Source organism: Hippopotamus amphibius, chromosome 2 (assembly GCF_030028045.1).
Source record: "Hippopotamus amphibius kiboko isolate mHipAmp2 chromosome 2, mHipAmp2.hap2, whole genome shotgun sequence".
Taxonomy (NCBI): domain Eukaryota; kingdom Metazoa; phylum Chordata; class Mammalia; order Artiodactyla; family Hippopotamidae; genus Hippopotamus; species Hippopotamus amphibius.
The window spans coordinates 131,538,130-131,560,339 of record NC_080187.1 but is presented as its reverse complement, the minus strand read 5'-3'; the positions used below and the strand labels follow the sequence as shown (position 1 = coordinate 131,560,339).

The 22,210-nt window shown below is 45.3% G+C and overlaps 1 protein-coding gene and 1 long non-coding RNA gene across 2 annotated transcripts in view; one reads left to right on the top strand and one right to left on the bottom strand.

Moving 5' to 3' along the window:
• Positions 1 to 20,807, top strand: part of LRRC28 (leucine rich repeat containing 28) — a 172,549-nt gene extending 151,742 nt beyond the window's left edge. Inside the window, exons 8-9 of the mRNA XM_057721441.1 lie at positions 20,012 to 20,110; positions 20,497 to 20,807. Coding sequence (XP_057577424.1) covers positions 20,012 to 20,110; positions 20,497 to 20,686 — 289 coding nt within the window. The 3' untranslated portion in view covers positions 20,687 to 20,807. The remainder of the gene's footprint in view (positions 1 to 20,011; positions 20,111 to 20,496) is intronic.
• Positions 6,852 to 10,099, bottom strand: LOC130844980 (uncharacterized). Its single transcript, XR_009051300.1, has 3 exons — positions 10,036 to 10,099; positions 8,066 to 8,137; positions 6,852 to 7,694 (listed from the first exon to the last, which is right to left on the bottom strand). It is a non-coding gene; the product is annotated as an uncharacterized LOC130844980 (long non-coding RNA).
• Positions 20,808 to 22,210: the final 1,403 nt, after the last annotated feature.

The window sequence follows — 22,210 nt, the reverse complement described above, 5'->3', positions numbered from 1 at the left end:
GAAAAAATACATCAAAATATGACCTCTAGTGTTTCTCGTTAGATGGGTTTATGTTTAAGTTTATATTGACTTTGAAATATTTTTGTTACCTATGATAAACAGGCTTCAGCTACTTCTGCTACTAGTTTTTAGCAAGGTAATTCTAAATATAGCCTGTGCACATTTATTTAAATACCTGGCGCATTAGGTAATCTTCATTTTGACCCTAGATTTCTTATGTACTTGACACACTGTTGTCCAGATAACACTGAGAAAACACAGGAAAAGCAGGTCCAAATTCAGCCTTGGACTTTTGCAAAAAGGCCATAAATGGAAAGTGTGAGATTATGCTCTGACATGAGATAATGCTCTTGATGGAGGCCTCACAGACTTGCTCTTCCTTTGAAAGGATGGCATTTTAATGTTGCTTTGCTGCCAGATGTTCATCTGGTTGCTGTGAAGTGATTCTTTTTTTACTTTTTAAAAAAAGTTTAATCATACACAGTTTTCTCCAAGGCAGAACTAAAAGGGAACGAAGGAGGTTTACTTGGTAGGAAAATTATTTTCAAAAACTTTCAGACTTGTCAAAAATTTGGTTTAGGGAATTTTATTAGCTGCCCTAAATCTGTAATGCTAGGCTCTCACAGTGCTAAAAATCCTACATAGTTACTGACAAATGTGTGATCTTTTCACAGTCACACCACCTGCTGCCCGGAAAGCAGACTATCCACACAGAATGGTGAAGACAGAACATTATCAACTGTATTTCCACTGTTCTTACTTCCTCTTATCCCTTTCATAACTTGGCCTCTTCAGCCTTAATATTTCAAAGGCTTATAGTATAATAGGAACTGAAGATCTATATCAAAATGTAACACTTCTTTCATCCTTTGGAATAATTGAAGTTTTAGTGTAACCCCTCCATGTATATAAATTGGGAGGTGAAAAATGTGGCATGAAATTTCACAAATATGGTCCAGGCCTGAGTGGCTACTACCCATCATTTAAGTGGCAGGAATATGTTTCAACATCTTTCTACTTTACCCTCTCTAATCATATGTCTTAAAATGGAGCTATGAAATGTGTTAACCTGATATTCAGGATTCTATTAAGATCAGGGTATGAGATACTTTATCTCATTTGGCATCTTACAAAGACACTTAACAATCCAAGCAGCCTGTGTACAAACAATATGTGTTGAACTCCAGCAGTGGGCTGGGCAGACAACCTTTGAGTGGTCTCAGCCTTAATCCTTGATGCAGCATCCAGCTTCATTGATGAGAAATGGGACTTATAATTTGGCTTCTTTGGTGCTGTTCATTATAAAAATTTTGTACTGGATTCACTGACGTCTTTTGATATTATAAAATAGTGCTATAGACTGGAGAAGATTTGCCTACATTCTAAATATTTAATTATATCCAGAGCTTTGCAGAAAATTCTAAATTTACTATATGTGTTTTCTTGAGCAACGGTTATACTAGGTAGAGAAATACTTCATGCAATTATAATAATGCCAAAAAACAAGTGAGTTATTTGGAAAATATATATAAACTTCAGGTAAGTTTGCATCAGTAATCTGATACGTGGTTAATGGTAAATTTTGAAATCCAGAATACCCTGTTGGGCATAGGCCTTGTTATGATATAGTACAAGGTGGGGGGTGGGGGAGGTCCTATTTAAAGTGGATTACCCTATCAGTGTTCTGCAAAAATGCCCAGTTGTTATCATAGCAAAATCAATTACATAACATTGTGTAGATGAATGAAATGTTGCATCTTCAATGAATAAAATATATATATTTGAGCACACTTTAACATTTTTAACAATGATCAGTACACAAAAGAGCCCTGGCTAGTGGAGGATACATTCTGGTTAACAGAAAAGAATGATGAAGTCCTTTGTTACCTGGCCCTCCTTTTCTGGGAAAGCAAGGTCTACATTAAACATCTTTTGTTTAACGCACTCAACACTCACTAAAACTTTTCTCACTCTGGCTTGTCTGCCTAGTTTAGTGTACATCTCACTTTCCTTCCACATTTAGCATTAAGAATTAAAATGTTTACAGTCTAAGAAAAAAGGCTTCAATACCAGTCGGCTTATGAGGCTTTGCACGTGATTTTCCCCAAAACACATACCTATTTTGTAATCTCTTTCAAAGCCAGTTTTAGAAATTATTAACAGTAAAATTAGGTTTCTGTTTCCTGAATTGAAAAATCAAATATGTTCATCTTTACTTAAACACAGTACATTGCTTCAGGAGAAATCAAAACATTTTTATTCAGATGATTTATGAACATGGATTCCTAACTGGGCCAACATTAATGCAACCTGATGTAATTAAATATTGAGATGTAAATTCACTTCATAGACTTGTAATGTTATTTTAAAATAAGGACTCTTGTTTTAAAATGTATCCTTACATAACCTTGGACATTTTATTATGCTTTTATTATTTTTGTGGTTTCTACCAACTCTTGCTTACCCCTAATGAGGCTGTTCTACATTTCTCCAGGAATTAAGTAAATATCTTTTCTCTTAAGCTGAGGGGGTTTTTATGAAATCTGTATTCTTGAAAATAACCATATGTCTATCTAAACATCATTCAAGTCTCACTATCCCTACCCAGGAAGTACTTCCCTGTGCTATTAGCCTATAGATCTGAAAGTGATGCACGTGTCTCTAGGAAAGGAATTGATCACAGCTAAGTGGCTGTTATCCTTGGTCAGGAAAAGAGATTGCTTTACAGCTTAAGATGACTTTGAAGCATGACTATATGGTCCTTTGTACATCAGAGACAGAAAAGTACTGGCAGTCTAGTGTGGTGGCTGGACAGAAGGTGGAGCATTTGGAGGTCATTTCTATATGTAATTAAGAGACTTACAAGGGTTGGCCAGGTTCCGCCTGCCCCCAGTTCACCTTGCAGCAGAAAGTGGATTATCCTTGCTACCTGTCAGATTTTGCTTCTCATAGCAATTTTGAGACTATAGTAACCCAAGACTGACTGACTGACTGACTTTCTTTTTCTTTCTTTCTTTTTCTTTCTCTTTCTTTCTCTCTTTCTTTTTCTTTTTCTTTCTTTCTTTCTTTCTTTCTCTCTTTCTCTTTCTTCTTTTTTATATATTGAGAAAGTTTTCTAATACTCTGAGTCGCTCTGTTGAAACATTTTGGAACCATTCATTTGGACATTTTCTATAATTCATACTATATCCAGTTTGGTTGTTCTCACAGATACTGCTGTTTATAGAACAGTTGAGCTTGAACTCAAGGAATGCCTAGAAATGTCAATGATGGTGGCTTTATTGTTTTAAACAGATTCTTTTTGCTAAGAAAAATAAAAGGATGTTAAATACTTAAAGCCAGCCAGAATGGTGGAGTAAAGACCACTGAAAATTCTCCCCTCCATAAAGACAAGAAAATTTGCAAAAATTGTCAGAATCAACTTTTTTCAAAACTGGAAATTAACCTTGCCGCAACCCAAGGAATATTTATGCAAGAGAAATAGCTGAATCTCAGTAAGAACAGTAAGCCTTGTGGCATTGTAACTAGTCCTATTTCCATTCCCCTACCCCTTTCCAGCTCTGCTTACCCTTGAAAACCAACAGTCCACAATCAATGTAGAAGCAGCAGCATAGAAGCCACTGGAAGAGGCAGAGTGGGGTTGGAGCTCCTTCAAAGCCTCATTCCCAGAGAACTGTCTGGTGGTTCCCTGGAAGACCTCACTTGCAAGGCTGTCTTTATTTTCTCTGGTCAGAGTTTGCCAGGTATGAAAAGCCTTTTCCACAAAAACATTTAATGAAAAGAAAAAAAAAAAAAATCAGAGGCAGTTGTGGCTGCCTGAAATAGTGAATAAACATTGGAGCAAACAACAGGCTAACTATAAACTTAAGAGGAAAAGTTGAGGAATGAGATATTCATAGAGGTTTTGAAAAGCTCTACCATTCCTGGGAATTTAGATGGTCACATGCATGCACATGTCAAAAAGGTTGCACAAGCCAAGGATTGGTACTCCTGCTGAGGAAAGACCTGGGGACCTCCTCAGGTTGATCTGTCACCTTATGTTGATCCTGATGATCTGCATAAGCAGAAAGTGAAGGTGAAGGCAGAGCTGTCAGCTTCCTGGCTGAGTGTTGAAGGGTGTCCCAACATGCACACAAAGTCATCAACAAAGACTGGGAGAGTTGTTGGTTTCAGGTGTTTAAGGGAATATCCGTGCAATCATTAGTTCACTAAGAAACTACCGGAGCAAGACTTCAGTGTCTTATCTTTTACAAAGAATATAGACTTTAAAGAATTAGTTCAGATGAGTTGCTAGACAAACAAAAACCAGCAACTACATCAGAATCTTGGCAAAGGGCTAAGTAAATCTAATTCCCACAGTTATCCTATTATTATTTAAAATGTCCAGTTTTCCTCAAAAAAATTATGAGACATGCAAATAAATATCTCCCATACACAGTGGAAAAAGTCAATGCACTGTATTTGAGGAAGTCCAAACATTGGAATTTGCAGGCAAAGACTTTAAATCGGCTATTTAAAATATATTCAAATAACTGAAGTATGAAAGTGATGTCTCACCAAATAGAAAACATCAATAAAAAGATAGAAATTATTTTTAAAAACTATATATAAGTTGTAGAGTTTAAATACAATAACTGAAATGAAACAATTCCCCAGAGAAGCTCAACATCAGATTTGAGCAGGCAGGAGAAAGAATCAGCAAACTTGAATATAAATCAATTGAGATTATCCAGGCTGAGGAGCAGAAAGAAAAGAGAATGAAGAAAAATTAACAGAGCCTTGGAAACCCAAGGAATATTATTAAGTGCACCAACATATGCATAATGGGAGTCACATAAGGGAGAAGAGAAAAAGAAAGAATATTTGAAAAAACAATGACGAAAGACTTCAAACTTTGATGAAAAATAGTAATTCACATACCCAAGAAACTCAATGAACCTGAAGTAGGATAAACTCAAATTCATGCCTGGACATATACTCGTACTGTCAAAAGATAAAGACAAGGAGAGAAACTTGAAAGCAGCAAGGGAGAATTAACTCAGATGCAAGGAATTCTCATCAGAAACCATGGAGGCCAGAAAGCAGTGGGATGACATATTTGAAGTGCTGAAATGACTATCAAACAAGAATTTTGTATCCAGCAAAACAATCCTTCAAAAATGAAGAAATTAAGACACTCCCAGATAAGTAAAAACAAAATTCATCATTAGCAAGCCTGCCCTACAGGAAATAAGAAACAGAGTCCTTCAGGCTGCAATAAAAGGACAATACACATTAACTCAAATCCACACTAAGGAATAAAGAGCACTGATAAAGGTAACTACATCAGTAAATATAAAAGCATAAATGCATTTTTTGTTCATAATTCATTTTTACTCCTATCTGATTTAAGAGGGAACTACATTAAAAAATTATAAATCTGTGTTGATTCTCACAAAGTGAAAAAACACAAAATCTGTGTGACAATAACAGTACAAATGAGGGGGAGAGATATATGGGAACAAAGTTTTTGTATTCTACTGAAATTAGGTTGGTATTAATCCAAACTAGGCTGCTATATATTAAGATGTTAATTAACTAAAGAATATATAGTAAAAGATACAAATAGGGAATTAGAATGGCACACTAAAAAATATAAAACAGAAGGCATGGAAGTAATGGAATAATAGAGGAACAAAAAGACACAAGACATAGAAAACAAATAGAAGGCAGACTAAATCCTACCTTATCAGTAATCACATTAAATGTAAATGAATTAAACACTCCAATTAAAAGGTAGAAATGCCAGAATGGGTTAGAAATCATGATCCAACTATATGCTGCCTACAAATCAATAACACAAATAGTTTGAAAGTAAAAATGGGAAAAGATATACCACACAAACTTAACAAAAAGGGGGCTGGAGTGGATATACTAATCTCAGATAAAAGAGACTTTAAGGCAAAAATTGTTACTAGAGACAAAGACGCTACATAAAGATAAAAGGGTCAGTCCACCAAGAAGACATAACCATGCACATATATGTACCTAACGACAGAGCTCCAATTACTGAAGCAAAAACTGATAGCAACTGATGGGAGAAATAACCAATTCAATAATAGCAGTTGGAGATTTAAGTGCCTCACTTGCAATAATGGATAGAGCAACTAGAGAGAAGTCAACCAGGAAATAGGAGACTTGAACAACACTTTAAGCCAAGTAGCCCTAACAGACATGCATAGAACAATCCATCCAGCAACAGCAAATGCACATTCTTTTTTTTTTTTAAAGAACTTTTATTGAGATACAGTTAACATACAATAAACTGCATATATTTAGAGTGTACAATTCGGTATCCCAATCTCCCAATTCATTCCCCCCCAACCCTCCCCACTTTCCCCACTTGGTGTCCATATGTTTGTTCTCTACATCTGTGTCTCTATTTCTGCCTTGCAAACCAGTTGATTTGTACCATTTTTCTATATACTGCATATATGTGTTAATATATTTTTCTCTTTCTGACCCACTTCACTCTGTATGACAGTCTCTAGGTCCATCCATGTCTCTACAAATGTCCCAGTTTCATTGCTTTTTACAGCTGAGTAATATTCCATTATATATATGTACCACATCTTTTTTATCCATTCCTCTGTTGATGGACATTTAGGTTGCAAATGCACATTCGTTTAAAGAGCACATGGAGCATCCCCTGGGGTAAATTGTATGTTAGGTCATTTTAAAAGCCTCAATATTTTTTTTTAAATTTTATTTATTTATTTATTATTTTTGGGGGGTACACCAAGTTCAATCATCTGTTTTTATACACATATCCCCGTATTCCCTCCCTCCCTCGACTCCCCACCACCCTCCCTCGACTCCCCCCCACCCTCCCCGCCCCAGTCCTCTAAGGCATCTTCCATCCTCGAGTTGAACTCCCTTTGTTATACAACAACTTCGCACTGGCTATCTATTTTACAGTTGGTAGTATATATATGTCTCAGCTTCCCCTTCACCCCCCGCCCCCTCCCAAACCTCGAGTTCTCCAGTCCATTCTCTGCATCTGCGTCCTTGTTCTTGTCACTGAGTTCATCAGTACCGTTTTTGGATTCCATATATGTGAGTTACAATACAATATTTGTCTTTCTCTTTCTGACTTACTTCACTCTGTATGACAGACTCCAGGTCTATCCACCTCATTACATAGAGCTCCATCTCATCTCTTTTTATAGCTGAGTAATATTCCATTGTATATATATGCCACATCTTCTTTATCCATTCATTTGTCGATGGGCATTTCGGTTGCTTCCATGTCCTGGCTATTGTAAATAATGCTGCAGTGAACATTATGGTACATGTTTCTTTTGGGATTATGATTTTCTTTGGGTATATGCCCAGTAGTGGGATTACTGGATCATACGGTAGTTCTATTTGTAGTTTTTTAAGGAACCTCCAAACTGTTTTCCATAGTGGCTGTACCAACTTACAGTCCCACCAACAGTGCAGGAGAGTTCCCTTTTCTCCACACCCTCTCCAACATTTGTTGTTTCCAGATTTTGTGATGATGGCCATTCTGATGGGTGTGAGGTGATACCTCATTGTGGCTTTGACTTGCATTTCTCTGATGATTAGTGATGTTGAGCATCTTTTCATGTGTTTGTTGGCCCTCAAAAGCCTCAATATTTTTAATAGGATTGAAATCATACAAAGTATGTTGTCTGACCACAATAGAATGAAATTAGAAATAAAGAGAAGGAAATTTGAAAAAGTTATAAATATATGGAAATTTAAAAATACATTCCTAATTTACCAATAGGTGAAAGAATGTCACAATCATAGACTAATGTTTGCCTGGGTGTAGGGGTGGGGAGGTGGGGGGATGGGAGCTGGGTCGTGACTACTAGTGGGTGTGGGTTTTCTTTTTGGGGTGCGGAAAATGGTCCACAGTTAGATATTGATGATGGTTGCACAACTTTGTGAATATACTAACGGCTACTGAATTGCACACATTAAAGAGGTGACTTTTATGGTATGCGAACTATATCTCAATTTTAAACTCAAAGCCAGTGATGCAACTTACTTTACATACCTGTTAACAAACTGTGTTTGGATAGACCAACAATCCTTCCAGAAGCCATGAATGGCACTCTTGTCACTGTGGCTGTGAAGTGGATGGAAACTCACTATTAACACTCAGCTTGTTGCAGAGTCTGTGCTCACTGGTTAACACCAGCACCAAGCCAAATCTACAGTAACTTAAACATCCCAGTTGGCAAGCATTCCAACTCAATCCATTGAGCAGTCACCATTCCAGTGAAGGCCCCTTCAGGACCACTGAAAGTAAAACACTGTGAAATAAATGTGTTTGAAAATATAATCAAGTAGAAAATTCTGTAAAGTACTAGGAAGTACTCTTCTGTAAAGTACTGAGAAGTCATATTTGCTTTGGTCATTTCATATCTTTTCAGCATAATTATGGGTATCTGTTTATTTTATCATGTATTAAAAAAATACCTCAATCCAAGGCTATTCATAATTCTCTGAAACCATTAAAAGTCACTGTTAAATGTACTGACCAAACAATTACACCCACTTTGAGGGTATGTAGTCTAATTCAGTAGACCAAAACAGTGTCCAGATTTTAAATAAAAACATAGGGATTTTGTAACTATATATAAGAAACAGGACTCTTGCACTCTTCAAGTTTATGTTCTTTATTTTTTGGTTGATTGGTCTGGTAAAAAGTTTTAAGAGAAAAATATAAAATCCAATTGTAAGACTATTAGTATGATCTTACTCTTCGAAACCATCCAGGTAAACTGTGTTTTAAGCTGTGATTAATGAGTCCTGTACATCGATAACATAATCCAATCATGCATAAAAGCACTTGGTAGACAACCCTAAAATGAAAACCTGCTCTTTTTTATTTAATCCCAGTCTTCCTCTAAGAATTCTCTATCCATGTAATTTTTCACAGCTTGTAATTCATATTATAGTAGCCCTTTTTCTGATTACAAAAGCAACACTGTAGCCTAGAGAAAAGAAGGAAGATAAAGCTGACCGTCCCAATAATCCCCCCACCTTTTGGTGAGGATCTGTCTATCTTCTCACTTTTTTCTGTGAATGCTACACATACAGTTGTGGATTTACTTAAGTGGCATCTTAACGAATTTTGTAACTTGCTTTCTTCAACTAATATTTTGTAAAAATCCATATTGATAAAAATACATACATAATATTATGTAATATATTATATATATATTTAACATATTTTTAAACAAAAAATGTGTTTCTATTGTATTTGAAAATATCAATTTCTCTCAGTTTCTGTATATAGTGCCAATTTATTTGAGAAGACTGATAGGAGATTAATCTTTTTATAAGCAAGTATTAAATTGCTACTACTTTTATAAATATACATCCTCAGTTTAGCTCTTTTCAACTAGAGAAGTCCTGGAAAACTTTAACCTTTTATTTAATGTCAGATTCATTGTGACTAGAGCCCTGACGTAGGATTTAATTCAAAATGCACTTTTGTTTGTGTAACTGTCTCGTATGCCACGACGACTCACAGTTTTCAGTAAAGAGATTTCCCCCAAAACATTTCCATTCGGTATATTTTTTTCTAGAACAACAACAACAAATGATCTGGGATTTGATCAATTAAGCTTTTGTTTCATATTAAATTCACAACATGATTTACATCAAATTCACAGCCAAAACGTTTACAGTTAGCATAATAATCTGGGATCGCTGCAAAAATAAGATATGGGATACAGCTTCAGTGAAAACAGGCAGCTCACAGAAAGAAATGTGCTAGTGCCAACGAGAAAAAGGCATATGGAAAAAGACTAGGGTGGCAGCAGGAGGGGCGGGGCACACGGCCGAGGAGCAAACCCAGCCCTTTGAGGGAGTTTTGGTGGCTCACAGCCAAGTGGCTGAGGAACTCTGCAGGCGTAGGAAGTGTGGGGAGTGAAGAGATAAGGGTCAAGGAGAAAAGAAAGGTGGGGTGGGGAATGACGGAAAAAACCACCAATTCAGGAGGAAGGCATTCCTTACCAGTGAGCATAATTGTACCAGTCCCTGTGTGTTCTTTCCATCCTCTTTTGCTTTAACAACATGCACCTTGCTTAGGGAAACAGAATCCAAATTTAAGGAAAGAAATTGAATTTGATACTATCGGTACGCTCCTCTGCCTCTAGCAAACCAGCCCTACTACGACCCGACTCACAGTGCCCTGGGTTATTTGGTGTCAGGCGTTCACTTCCTGGCAGCTGAGATGCTCACCGGCACGGGGATGGGCGGGTGCACTGTGTCTTGATGGCTAAGGTGGTCGTAGTTCCACTGAAGAACCTAGGAAACCTAGACTGAAAGGGAGTGCATCTCTTTACTGTAGGAGGCTGAGCTAAGCGAAGATCTGAAGATGAAGGGAAAGGCCTGAAGCCCTGTGGGTCATTAAAGAAATGGTAACTGGTCCTTTACAAAAGGTCCCTGGGTTTGCAGTGTTTGGCAGAGGAAGAGATCTGGGGAAATCCTGAAACTCATTCTAAAGTTAAACAATGGAAATGTGAGATTAAAGATCAGAATCATCTGATACCACAAATATCAAGAAGAAAGCAAGAAATGACTTGATTTTTGCCTGTGCCTGTGGCCACCTCAAGGAGTTGTCTTCACATGCCACCTTCCTTTGGGACAGTCCTGCCCAGCCCCATATCTTCGCGTGGATCTCACTGATGTATCTGAATTGGCAGACTCACCTCAGAAGGATGTGGAAAATTCCTTAAACAGAGTTCATCACGTCCTGCCCCACCTCACCCTCAGGTTTCTCACAGGTTCCTTCTCAGCCTCTTTGCCAAACTTGTAGATAATCTGCGCAAACGTGGATAATTTCTACTTTGGATCAGTTGCTCTCTTTCCATTAGATGATTCCCATTATTTGTAGATAAATATTTTAATGATCATAACCAGTGGTCGTGGCTGTAAGTTGCAAACGGCATTTTCCACTTTACCAATATTAAAATCACCATTGTTCTACTTGTATACAAAGAAACTTAGAGAAAAATCTGAAACTTCATTTGACACCACTTTTATGTCATGTTTTTCTCTAAAGTCTTAAAGATCCAACGTAGCTAGCTAGAGAGCCTTCATCTGAAAACATGCCATCTGGTACTTCATCACCATAAACTACTGAGATACTGCACACGTCATAGATTTAGTTAAACGAATGCTTTCTTTTTTAACCTGCAGCTTTCCCATAACAAAAATTTTAATGTTATTTTCACTATTTGAAGTAATATACAAAACATTGACCTCTAAGTGATATCCTGGTGCCTCTCAAAAAAAAAAAAAAAAAAAAAAACCCAAATGAGACCCAAGTCTGGGAGCCCGCCCAGACCAGAAAAAGCAGAAGAAATTGAAAAAAAGATGTTCAATGTCCACCAAGTTTGTAAAGCATTAAAACAAAAATTCTCCTCCCACCTTGTACTTTGGAAGAAAGAATGCGGGGTATAAATAACGAATGAATAGAATAGAGATGTGATGGAGATGATGTGTGTGAAAACAACTGGTCATACTTTAAGACTTGTGAAGTCAATTCTTTAGCTATGTTTTGTCCTACATAGAGTTGTAAGAATATTCAGACATGTATCTGTTACACAAAATAATCACTTCAGTTCTAAAAATATTCTTCTGCTACTAACTCATTTTTTTTAAAAAACAAAAAGTGCAGCAGAAAAAGCTTAATTAAACTTTCTGGTTGTTAAAACTCTGCTTCCTGAAAAAATATACTATTCTTAGAGTCCCACAGTCCAATTGCAAGAAACAACTAATATATTATCAGTCAAGAAATAGTTCCTTTCTTGTGCTTAGCACTGAGGCCACTGGGTGGGATTTTTAATTGCGTAAACCCAAGACTGTCCTGGGCAGCCGAAGGGAGCTCTGTTCTGCTAGTAGCGTCAGCCTCGGGAGAGGGGAATTGACAAGAGGCCAAATTCCTCCAGGAAATTTGGGACTAGTTGAAACCATTCTACCCCATCTTTCTTTGATGATGGCGATTGATGATAAGTTTTAATTTTTCAGCACCTGGTGTTAACAGCACAGGCTTCACAGCTCCAAAACAACAACAAAGAAAGAACTAAAACATCATTTACAGATTGGCAACATGTCTCAGAGCCCACAGGGGAGCAGAAGGTAGCAGAGTGAGGAGAGAAACTTGATTCCCTTTTCCAGGCCTTATAAATGAGAAAAGCCACACAAGACAGGAAAGAAGCATGTTGTTTGGGGCTCTGGGGAAAGAGACCAACAGGCAGGGCCAGGTTGGCTTTGAGCAGATTCAAAGGCTGTGCCCCCAAGAGATACAGCCTGGGGACAGCAGCTTGTCCCCAGGCCCAGGGCTTGGCTAAGACACTAATAAACCCCGCTGGGTTTCAGACCCTCTCCTCTGCCAGGCTCCATTTCGTGCAGGGCACAAGTTGGCATGGGAATCTGCACGGTTCCAACATCCGAAGGAAACCAAGGGTTTCCAGTGGTCTAAACAACGAGCCACAGCTGCATAACAGCGCAGCAGAGAGCTACCTTCTGTCCAGTCCTGAGAGATTGGGAGGGTCACATTTGTTATAAGAGGAAAGGGGTACCAAAGGAAGATTAGTAGAGAGAACTGTCTTCACTGTCTAATTGTGAAAGGGGTTGAAGTTAAAACTCCACCCATTCACTCACTTGCGCTAGGCTCTGGGGATTCAGGAGTGAACAGTACAGAGCTGCAGTCTGCCTTCAGGGAGCTGGTGTTCTAGTGAAGGTTATAGACAGCAAACATAAACATACCCAAATGGAGGGTTACGAAGAACGGCAAGTGCCAAGAGACTGGCTGCATGCGGCAGACGTGGCCCCCGAGCTGGAAAGACTTGAAGCAGCCTGTGGTGGAGGAGCTGGGGAAACAAGGTCCAGGCAGAAGTCTGCATCACCCGCCCCGCCCCCCACCCCGCATGGCTCTGCGGCAGGGAAGCGGCGCGGGCATGTTCCGGGACCAAAGGAAGACCAGCAAAGGGCACACGGGGCAGAGGAGGCCAAGGGCTGGCAGGGAAGCAGGACCCTCGGGCATGGTAGCTGCGCTCTGCTGCTAAAGCCATCAGCTTTCCTGCCCAGGGATAAAGAGAAGCTGCGACGCGTCTGGGGCAGGTTGCCATCTCGTCCCTCTTTTCCATGTGATGCCCAGGAGATGCCGGTCCGAGGCAGCTGAGGGTGGAGAGTGGACAGAGGCCCCCCGGAACTGGGTGTGGTCCTTGGGGGAGGGGTGGCCATGGCTTGGATTCACCTGATTGGAGATGGGAGAAACGGTCAGAGGAGAAGGTAGAGCAGGCAGGAAGGACTGGAGACGAGGAGTGGAGAGGGAAAGACAGGTGGCCAGGTTTCTACGAGATCTTCCAGTTCCTGTTCCAACTCCATCTTGCCTCCACCAACCTCTGACACTGCTCTCACCCTCCCATCTTCTTCTGCATCACCAGTGGTCTTCACCTCATTGACCCTTCTCTTCTTGAACTCGGGCCCGACTGGCTCCTCCTCCCATCTCTCTATACCTTTGGCTCCTCCTTGTCTTTCTACCACTTAAGTCAACACAGTCCCCAGGTGGCCCATGGCTCCCACCATTTACCTCGAAGAAGGGGCTTTCTCAACACCCGCAGGTGACCTGACCATGCCCCAGGTGGCCTGACCACATGCCCCACAGGCCAGGCTTGACCGCACCCCAGGTGGCCTGACCACACCCCCCACAGGCCAGGCTTGACCACGCCCCAGGTGGCCTGACCACACTCCCCACAGGCCAGGCTTGACCACGCCCCAGGTGGCCTGACCACACCCCCCACAGGCTAGGTTTGACCACGCCCCAGATGGCCTGACCACACCCCCCAGGCCTGGTGTGCCTCCTCAACTTCGTGAAAGCTCTACAGCTCATGAAAACAAGGTTGTGGTGATGGCTGCACAACTCTGTAAGTACACCGGTAGCCACTGAATTCTACGCTGAAGAAGGTGGGTTTATGGTACGTAAATTATCCTTCAGTGAAGCTTCTTGAAACAGACAAAAGATAAGTCCAGCAGCACTCCTCTCCGGCCCCCAGCCCTAACCCCCACATCCAGGCATTGCCCCCTGGGAGCCACCGCTGGCCTCCAACAGGAGGCATGCTTGACTCCTCCCTCTGACCAGCTTCCCAAGTCCAGAAAGCTGCCAGAGTCAGCCAGCTCTCACCCACCAGTATTTCTCCAACCCAGGCAGCCCTCATTACCATCCCACCTGAGCCCCCACCATCACTACACAGAGCCCGCAGGACTCTCCAGTCAGAGGTTCGCAGCCTGGGCGCCGCCACCGAGGGCACGTGTGGCCTTTGGGAGGGTGCTTTGGGCAGTCACATGGGTCTAAGGCACTTAGCCCTAGTGGGTGGCGGAAAGGATGTGTGACATCTTCACATGACAAATTGTCCCCTGTCCTCCAGAACTTCAGAATAAATGTGCCACCCACATTCCCTTACATACAGACAAGTCTTGCCTTCTGTTACTTATCCTACGACTAAGTCATTTTTGCATTGACCTGTTCCGCTCTTTGTTTTCCTGAACTTCTTATACAGAGTGCTGCTGAGCCTCTTATTTTCTTAAATTCAAAGTTATCAATTCTATCTGGAGGTCAGCAAGAGATGACCTCACGGGGGCAGGGCAATCTACAAACACAGGGGGTCACTCTGTGTTGCTGGGACCCAGGCCCCCTTCTTCCAATGAGAGGAGCCACTCCCAGGCTCAGCCTCCTCTGGGACAAGTGGTTTCTCTGCACCTTTCCTGGGCCCGGGTCTCTAGTTGCCAGGTAGCTGGCGTTTCCAGCCTACTCCTGCAAACAGCTGGCACCACACACCGGACTTGCTGGCACCAAGTGGTCCAGGCATTCCCCCTGTGACAGGGCTGCCTTCTCACACGAGCCCTATGGAAAAGGGGAATGAGAGGCGGGGAGGCTTCACTGGGACATCTACCCGCCAGCCTGGCCTGCCCTGCTCTGTGTGATGCAGGAGAGCAGAGCATCCCTCCCCCTTTCTCGCTGAGTCTGGCTGGTAGAGGCCCACATCCCCTGGTAAGGCCTGTTTCTTACCCAATCCAGTGACAGTGACTGTGTGGACTCCAGTCGGAGCCCAGGGACACGTGGCCACCCTTCGCTTACTCTTTGCTCTCTGGCTCAGATGCCTTTGGACCTCTTCACTTTCCCCTCCGCAGGGCAAGCGTCCCTGCTCACCACTGCGGATCAGCAGCAGGCTCTCTTCTCTGACTCTTGCGACATTTATTCCCATTTCTCTGATGCTATAGGTGACTTCCTTCTTTACGTATGAGGATCCTATTCCTCCCAATGCAGTCCTTCCCATGCAGTCACAATGAGCAGCTGCCTGAATGACATTCAGGTCCTATTGTTCTAGAACTGTTTACTGAACATCTGTGATATTTAAGATACTGTTCTACGCCCTGCAGAGATACATACATAGGGAACGTGGCCAGTGCCTCTGAGACCTTCGTAATGTATTCACTTACAGTCCTTGGAGTGAACAGATATTAGTAGAAAAGGGAAAGGGAGAGAGGTAAGGGACCACATTTATAATCACGTAAGTATAAACATCACCCTGTTCACATCCACTGTTTGCTCCAGGCAGGGACATTGCGAAGTGGTGACTGGTGCCTGTGGACGGGGTGCTGGCCACAGGAATCCCCTCCAGGAACTCCCCTCCAAGCTCAGCAAAGACAAGGGCCCATCCTGCAGGCCTGATGAGGTTCCAGGACGTCCCCTCAAAACTTCCCTCTGCTGCTGGACTGGAGAAAGCAGTTCACTTGATGAGGAAGAACGGGGCTCCCTGAGAGCCTCCGGGGTCCGCACTTCCTCCCTTCTCAGATGGGGAGCTGCTTCTGGCCATGGCAGAGGGAAGCCCAACTGCCTTTGCTCCAGGGACACTGCAGTCCCACGGTAACGGGGAGGAGAAAGAGGCTCTTCCAGGACACAGAGCCTTGGGGAGACAGAACCCATGAGGCCTCCCTCCTGGGAGACTCCAACGATCAGACATGTCTCGTCCAACGTGAATGAATGAATGAAGGGATTGGATGGAACCCAAGAGCAGTGAGATGAGATGACGCCTCCATGCTGGGCGTGGACTCCAGCTTCTGGCTCTTCACCCCCTCCCCATCCCACAGGGTCGCTTCTGACAGGGCAGGAGGGAGGAGACTCCCCAGGAGTCTTGTGCTCTGTTCTTCTTCTGCAAACATCGCCGTTTCCAGCCAAGGCAGCTGGGCAGGCTGTGGCTGAGTAGCTGATCATGACGTGGTCGGGCGCAAAGGGTGTCCGTGCTCACTTCTGAGAAGCTAGCAAGTATAGACACTTCTTGGGCCACGTGACTCTTGCAGACCTATGATGGCATCGACATTTCTTCTTAAATAAACAACTCTTGCTCATAAAAATCATTCTTGTGCCCAAAAATGTTTTCATCAAAAAATGTTTTCTTTGTTCTGAGGCATTCGACTGGCCTGACAGGGCCAGGGGTTGTGACTAGAATGTCCATCCTTGTTCTAAAAGCAATGGCCAGCCCTCTGGGTGTGGGGCAGGGCCCTCCAAGCTCTCCCCAGGCTCCCAGCCGCTCTGTGGCTCGAATGTGCCAGGATGAGCATCTTAAAAATAAAGACTCCTTCCAACTGAAGGGTAGAGCAGACTTGGTGATATTTTTGCAGACAAGAAAGAGTCTTAAAAAAAAAAAAGAAAAGGAGCCCTGCATTCTTACCCAGACCCAAGCTAGATAACTGGATGATTCCATGAGCTCAGCTTGCCCTCCTCAACCTCTCCGCCTATACCTGCAGCCTCAGATTGGGCGTATCCCTACCTTGTGCCCGGTATGTTGCTCTGAGGAAGTTTTCAGTCCCTCCAGGTGGACAGTTGAGACCAGCTGGACAAAGAAACACACACGGAGGTACAAGGACTGGGGCGATGGGCACAGAGCTGGGCGTGCTCTGCCCTCCTGTCTGAGTCAGGCGTGCTGTCTGGGGCCTTGCCTGTCCTCCCCATGTCACACCCCTCTCAGCACGGGCAGCAGCCGGGCAGCAGGTCTGTATGGAAGGAAGTCCATCCCATGCGGCAGTCAGCACTCGGCTGGGACCTCGAGTGGCACAAGGAAAGGTCCCTAGTGAACAGCTAAAGAGCGGCTGTTTCCAGCCACGGGCTAGCGAGGCCCTTTGATGTCCACACCCCGAGACCTATCCCGGGCCCCACCTGCCTGCCCTGGAAACCTTCATTTGTTAGGTGACACCTTTTGTATTGTTCCATTTTTCTTGATAATCTTCTAACGGAGACTCAGCTCAGGCTGAGCCTGTGGGTTGATATAAATCCCTTGTAAGGCAGATGCCCATGGTCTCTGTGTGATGCTTCCTGAGCCCCTGCCTTCCCTTTGCTGAATTCTTTGGCCCTAGACCCAGTTCAGAAGGGCTTCTCTGGGCTTCAAGGGCCTGGTCCTGGAGCCCGATATCCGAGGGAGCTGCTAAAGGAAGGGCTGAGCCACCCTGCGTGCCCTGCAGGGCCAACTCCAGAGGTGGCCCTCCCCACGTCCCATCCCCCAGCACCTCCATGTTCTGTGTCCCCCATATCTAGAGGCATCCTTTTCCTTGGCTGCACGGGACATGGCTCTGCAGTCAGATAGCATGTGTTCAACCAGCCCGGCTGCGCCCCTCGGCCTCTCCAAGCCTCCTTTCCTTGTCTCGTGAAGGGGGTGATGAAGACCTGTTCCAAGTTTCCCCAGAAGTAATGAAATGAGCCTCGTATCTCACAGGGGCTGAAAAGGAAATCTTGTTCCCCCACTCCCCAACTCAGCCCTTCTCCTGCCCACTCGCCCCCTCTCTTGGGCTCAGCTCAGTGTTCATCTCTGTGTCTTTGGAGCTGACTTAGGTTGGGAGGGGGTGGCATAGGAAAGCCCGTCTCCTGTCCCCAAGGGGATCCCATTCTCGGAGCCCAGTTCCAGCCTCCACTCAGCTCACGCTGGCACCCAGCCTGCCGCCGCCTTTCCTCTCCTCATGGCTCCGGGCCCAGTTGGAGACGCTTGGCTCTGACGCACTTCTAACTGCTGACACAAGTTTACTTGGATGCCTTTAAACCCAAAACAAGGTCAGACATCAAACCGCATCTCCCTCTGCAGCCAGGCCTCCATTCCCGCCAACCCTGGGAAGGACTTGGAGAGAAGAAAAGTATTGATGGCAGAATTAATACTGTGCCCACCCAAGACTCCAGCCCCTGCCGCAGAGGCAGCCTCTCCGGTGAATATGTTCTGAAATTTCCCTGTTCATTTGTCATATGTTTACATACAGAAAGCTCCACACATAACACGGTATGGTGTGGCTTCAGTGGGCATCTCACTAAAACTGCGTTTCTGAGATGAAGCCCGTCAATCCGTTCTGCACGTGGTCTTCCTGAGCTCCTGGTCACCGCCTGCAGCCCCAGAAGGGACCAGCATTTGCTGACGCCAAGGCTGTGTGTCTGGCCAATGAGCCCGTTTCCTTCTATACCATGTGGTCGCTTTGGTGATAATGTCCCTCAAAGCAATAAAGAGCAAGGCACGTTTGCCCAGTTTTAAGTTGAGCGGGCTTTGTGTGTGGCATTAGGCCACAGAAAAGTTTTCAGCGCCAGCCGACATGTAAATGACACTGTTTCTCCATCTGGGTCATGGTGTTGGCCCCGGCACCGTGATTAGTTCCGGCGAGGAGCAGAGGGAGCCCGGGAGTCTGGGGGGGCGGGGGGCGGAGGTGGGGGCCCTTCGACCGATGCTGTTTCTGCTTCTCCAGCCTCCTCAGCTATTTAAACACATCTTTCATCTGGGCTTATCAAAATCATCACTGAGAACACATCTGCCAGGCAGCAGGGGTTCCAGGTCACTGGCCTCCTGATAAGCAGGGCCCCACTTAACAGGAAATCCTTCCAGAACGGATCTATTGTAAATGTCCCTCCAAGCTGCGAGATATTAGCGGGGGACCCCAGGTCCTGCCCCAGGGCTTTGTAAGAGAGGCACCCAAAGCCATTCTCTGTCTCTCTGACCCTGTCTCTCTCTCTCTCTCTCTCTCTGGCTTTGGCCTCTAGGCCATCAGGTCACACCATACCAGAAGGACCCATGGCAGGACACAAGCCAGCCTAGTTGCCCAGCCTTTGAGGCAAAGGACCAACCTGAACCAGAGAGTCTGATTTGGGGGGGGGCTTGCCTCCTTTTTGATTAATTTCTTCCCCTTTTAGACCTGGGGTCCATCTGCCCATCTCTCACCAGCCTCTGCCCCCATCCCCTTCCCCAGGCCTGTTCCAAGCATCGCTGTCCCAGTGCTCAGCCCAGTTGGTCCAAGTGTCAGCCCATTGTCTTGGGCACTGTGATTGGTTGAGGAATCCAGACCTAAGCCAATCAGCACATGGCATTATCCTGGGCCCCAGAGCTGGTCCTCACTTGGCTGGGTGGTTGGCAGGTGGCCCACTTGGAGACAGTGAGATGTGAAAACATTCCACCCTCTTAAGAGCCAGTAGGGAAAGAAACACCTTCCCTTTCTCTGGACATCTGGGCATGTGGGTGTGAGGCTTGGGACTGCTGCCAGCATTTTGCCGCCATGAAGGAAGCTGAACTAAGGGTAAAGCCTCCGTTAGGGAGTGAAGAGGAGAGAGAATTTCTGAGAGTGGAGGTCAGAGTCCCTGGATTAAGACAGCCCTGAAGCACCTGCTAACACTGGGGACCTACTTATGTGAGAACAAACTTCCTGGTGTTTGATGGAGACAGTTTCCTTTGAGCTTAGGTGCACAAGAGCTGAGGGGGCCCTCCTCAGGGCAATCTCCCACCCAACTCACTTTCTGGTTAACACCTCTTCTTTAGATTGGTCCAGGGCACTGGAGGTTTACTGTTGCACATTGATGCCACGTGATGATTTGCCTGAAATAACAGGTGTGTCGAAGGTACCTTTGACCTTGGCTCTGCCCATCTTGGATCGCTTTCTAAGTGCTCCTTTCTGTCTGCTGTAGAGACCCTCAGCAGAAGGACCGAGGACCATGGGCTTGGAGACCAGAGGAAAATAGAGCGAAGCCACTTGGACACCTCCAAGACTGGGACTCCACTCCCTGGTGAGAGGGACCCTGGATTCGCCACTTGGCAATCCTCTGCAGGCTGTGCTTTTCTTTAGAGAGACCGGAGAACAGAGAAGTCAAGAGTGCCAGGCCACCTGGGTTCAGATCCTTATCCTGACATTTTTTAGCTGTTTGACCTTGGGCAAACTACTAAACACTACTGTGACTCAGTTTCTTTATCTGTAAAATGGGAGTAATTCCAACCTCATAGGGAGGTTGTGATGATCAAGTGAGTTAATTGTTGGTAAGAAACTTAGAACAGTGCTAGACATATAGTAAGTAGGCAGTCAAATTTAGCTATTATTATTTGTACGAATGGATTACGAGTTGAGTTGGTTTCTTGGTTTTTTATGTGTGTGACATTAATTTTCTTTTTTCCCTAGGGAGACGTGTCTGAGGGTCCTGGGCAGTCCTGTCTGCACTTGGAGATGTGAGGCTTCCAGAACTCCTAGATGCATCAAGTTTCTTACACCCACACAATGCAGACATGATGGCAGAGAGGCTGAGGGCCATGCCAGGGCCGACCAGCAGCAGGAAGCCTGGGACTCCCACACTCTGGAAGCCCAAGAATGACTGAGGTCAACTTCCCTCTAGCCCAGGCTCAAAGTACATTGATCAATAACAACTAAATACATAAATATTCCTTCCATCCCAAATTCCTGCCCAGCACACGTGTATAAATCCCACCATTGGCGACCGTGGAGAATGCGAATGTCCTGACGACCCACATCTGTTTCATGTTCTGAGCCCCCTCGGGAGATACCCCGTGTGGCATCTTGTTTGGCTCCAGCACGAAGGTGAGGAGACGTAGTCTAAGAAGAGGAACCCCGGGGAAGCGTGGCAGGAAGGCGGGAGGGCCCTCGTCCTGAGAAAGGTCACAGGAGTGGCCGTGGAGGGACCAGGAACTGGATTGTTTGCGAGTCTGTGTTCCCAGGCGCTGCACTGCCTCCCGCCCACCCCGAATCCACCTTGGGCGAGGCCCACGGCCCCTCCTCCTCGCCCACCTGTGCCCCTCCCCTCCCGTGGGGTCCAGACCAGCCCGTGTGGCTGTGGTTGTGGTGGGCTCCGGCGCCACGCCAGCTCTGAGCAGACCCCAGGACCTCCGCCCACCCACGCCCGCTCCCAGGAAGTCACCTCCGCTCAGGGCTGAGGAGTGCCCTTGGTGTTCTGCCCGCTCTGGACTCCAGGGGCCCTCAGGGTGGTGCTCTCATGGCCACGCTGGTCCAGCCCATGGACATGCTCAGGGGCCTGACCATTTGCTGTAATGTCGGAACTACCTTGTGACTGTGACTCTTGGAGCCTCTTGGTCAGCCTTCCCTCTCCCGTCAGGCAGCATGTGGGGCAGCGGGCTGTCAGTCCTCACCGCCATCAGTGCCCTTGTAGGGCCCTCCCTGTGTGACCCCAAGGCAGTCACATGACTCGCTTTGGCCAATGGGCTGTTAGCAAGCGTGATGCGCGTGGAGGCTTGAACAGTGCTGCCCAGTGGGGGCTTGCTCATTCTGCTTCTCTGCCACTGCCATGAGCACTCCCTCGACGGCCAGTCAGTGCGCACGTGAAACAGAGCTGGTGCTCCCAGCTGCCCCACCGAGGCCACCCCCGACCAGCCAACAGTCAGTGGGTCCCCAGGCAGGTGTGTGACCCCAGCGAGCCTAGACTGAGTCACCCGCCCACAGAGGTGTGAGATGGATAAATGCCTCTTGCTTTAAGCTGCTGAGTTTGGGAGCGATCTGTCGTACACTGTCCTCACGGCACTAGTAACTGAGACGTAGGCAAGGTGGGGCTCCTGTCAGCCTCGTCAGAGAGGAGCCAGTGCGTGGCCAGTGCAGAGGGCCAGGAAGTGGGTGGCCCTTAAAATAAGGGTCTCCGGCAACACCCAGGGCTAAACTTAGCAAGCGGTCATTCCTGAAGCGCACAGGAAGGAGCAGAAAATGAGGTTGACGCACAAGCACCAGCAGTTTTACTGAGCACCTGTGATAGGCGACTGGATCCTGGGACCACAGGCCCCCAGGGGTGGGCCAGACTCAGGCGGTGCTGTTGGAACTCGTCTCCCCGAGGTCCCAGGCTGGCTGTGGGGATCGACAGGACAGCAAGCAATCC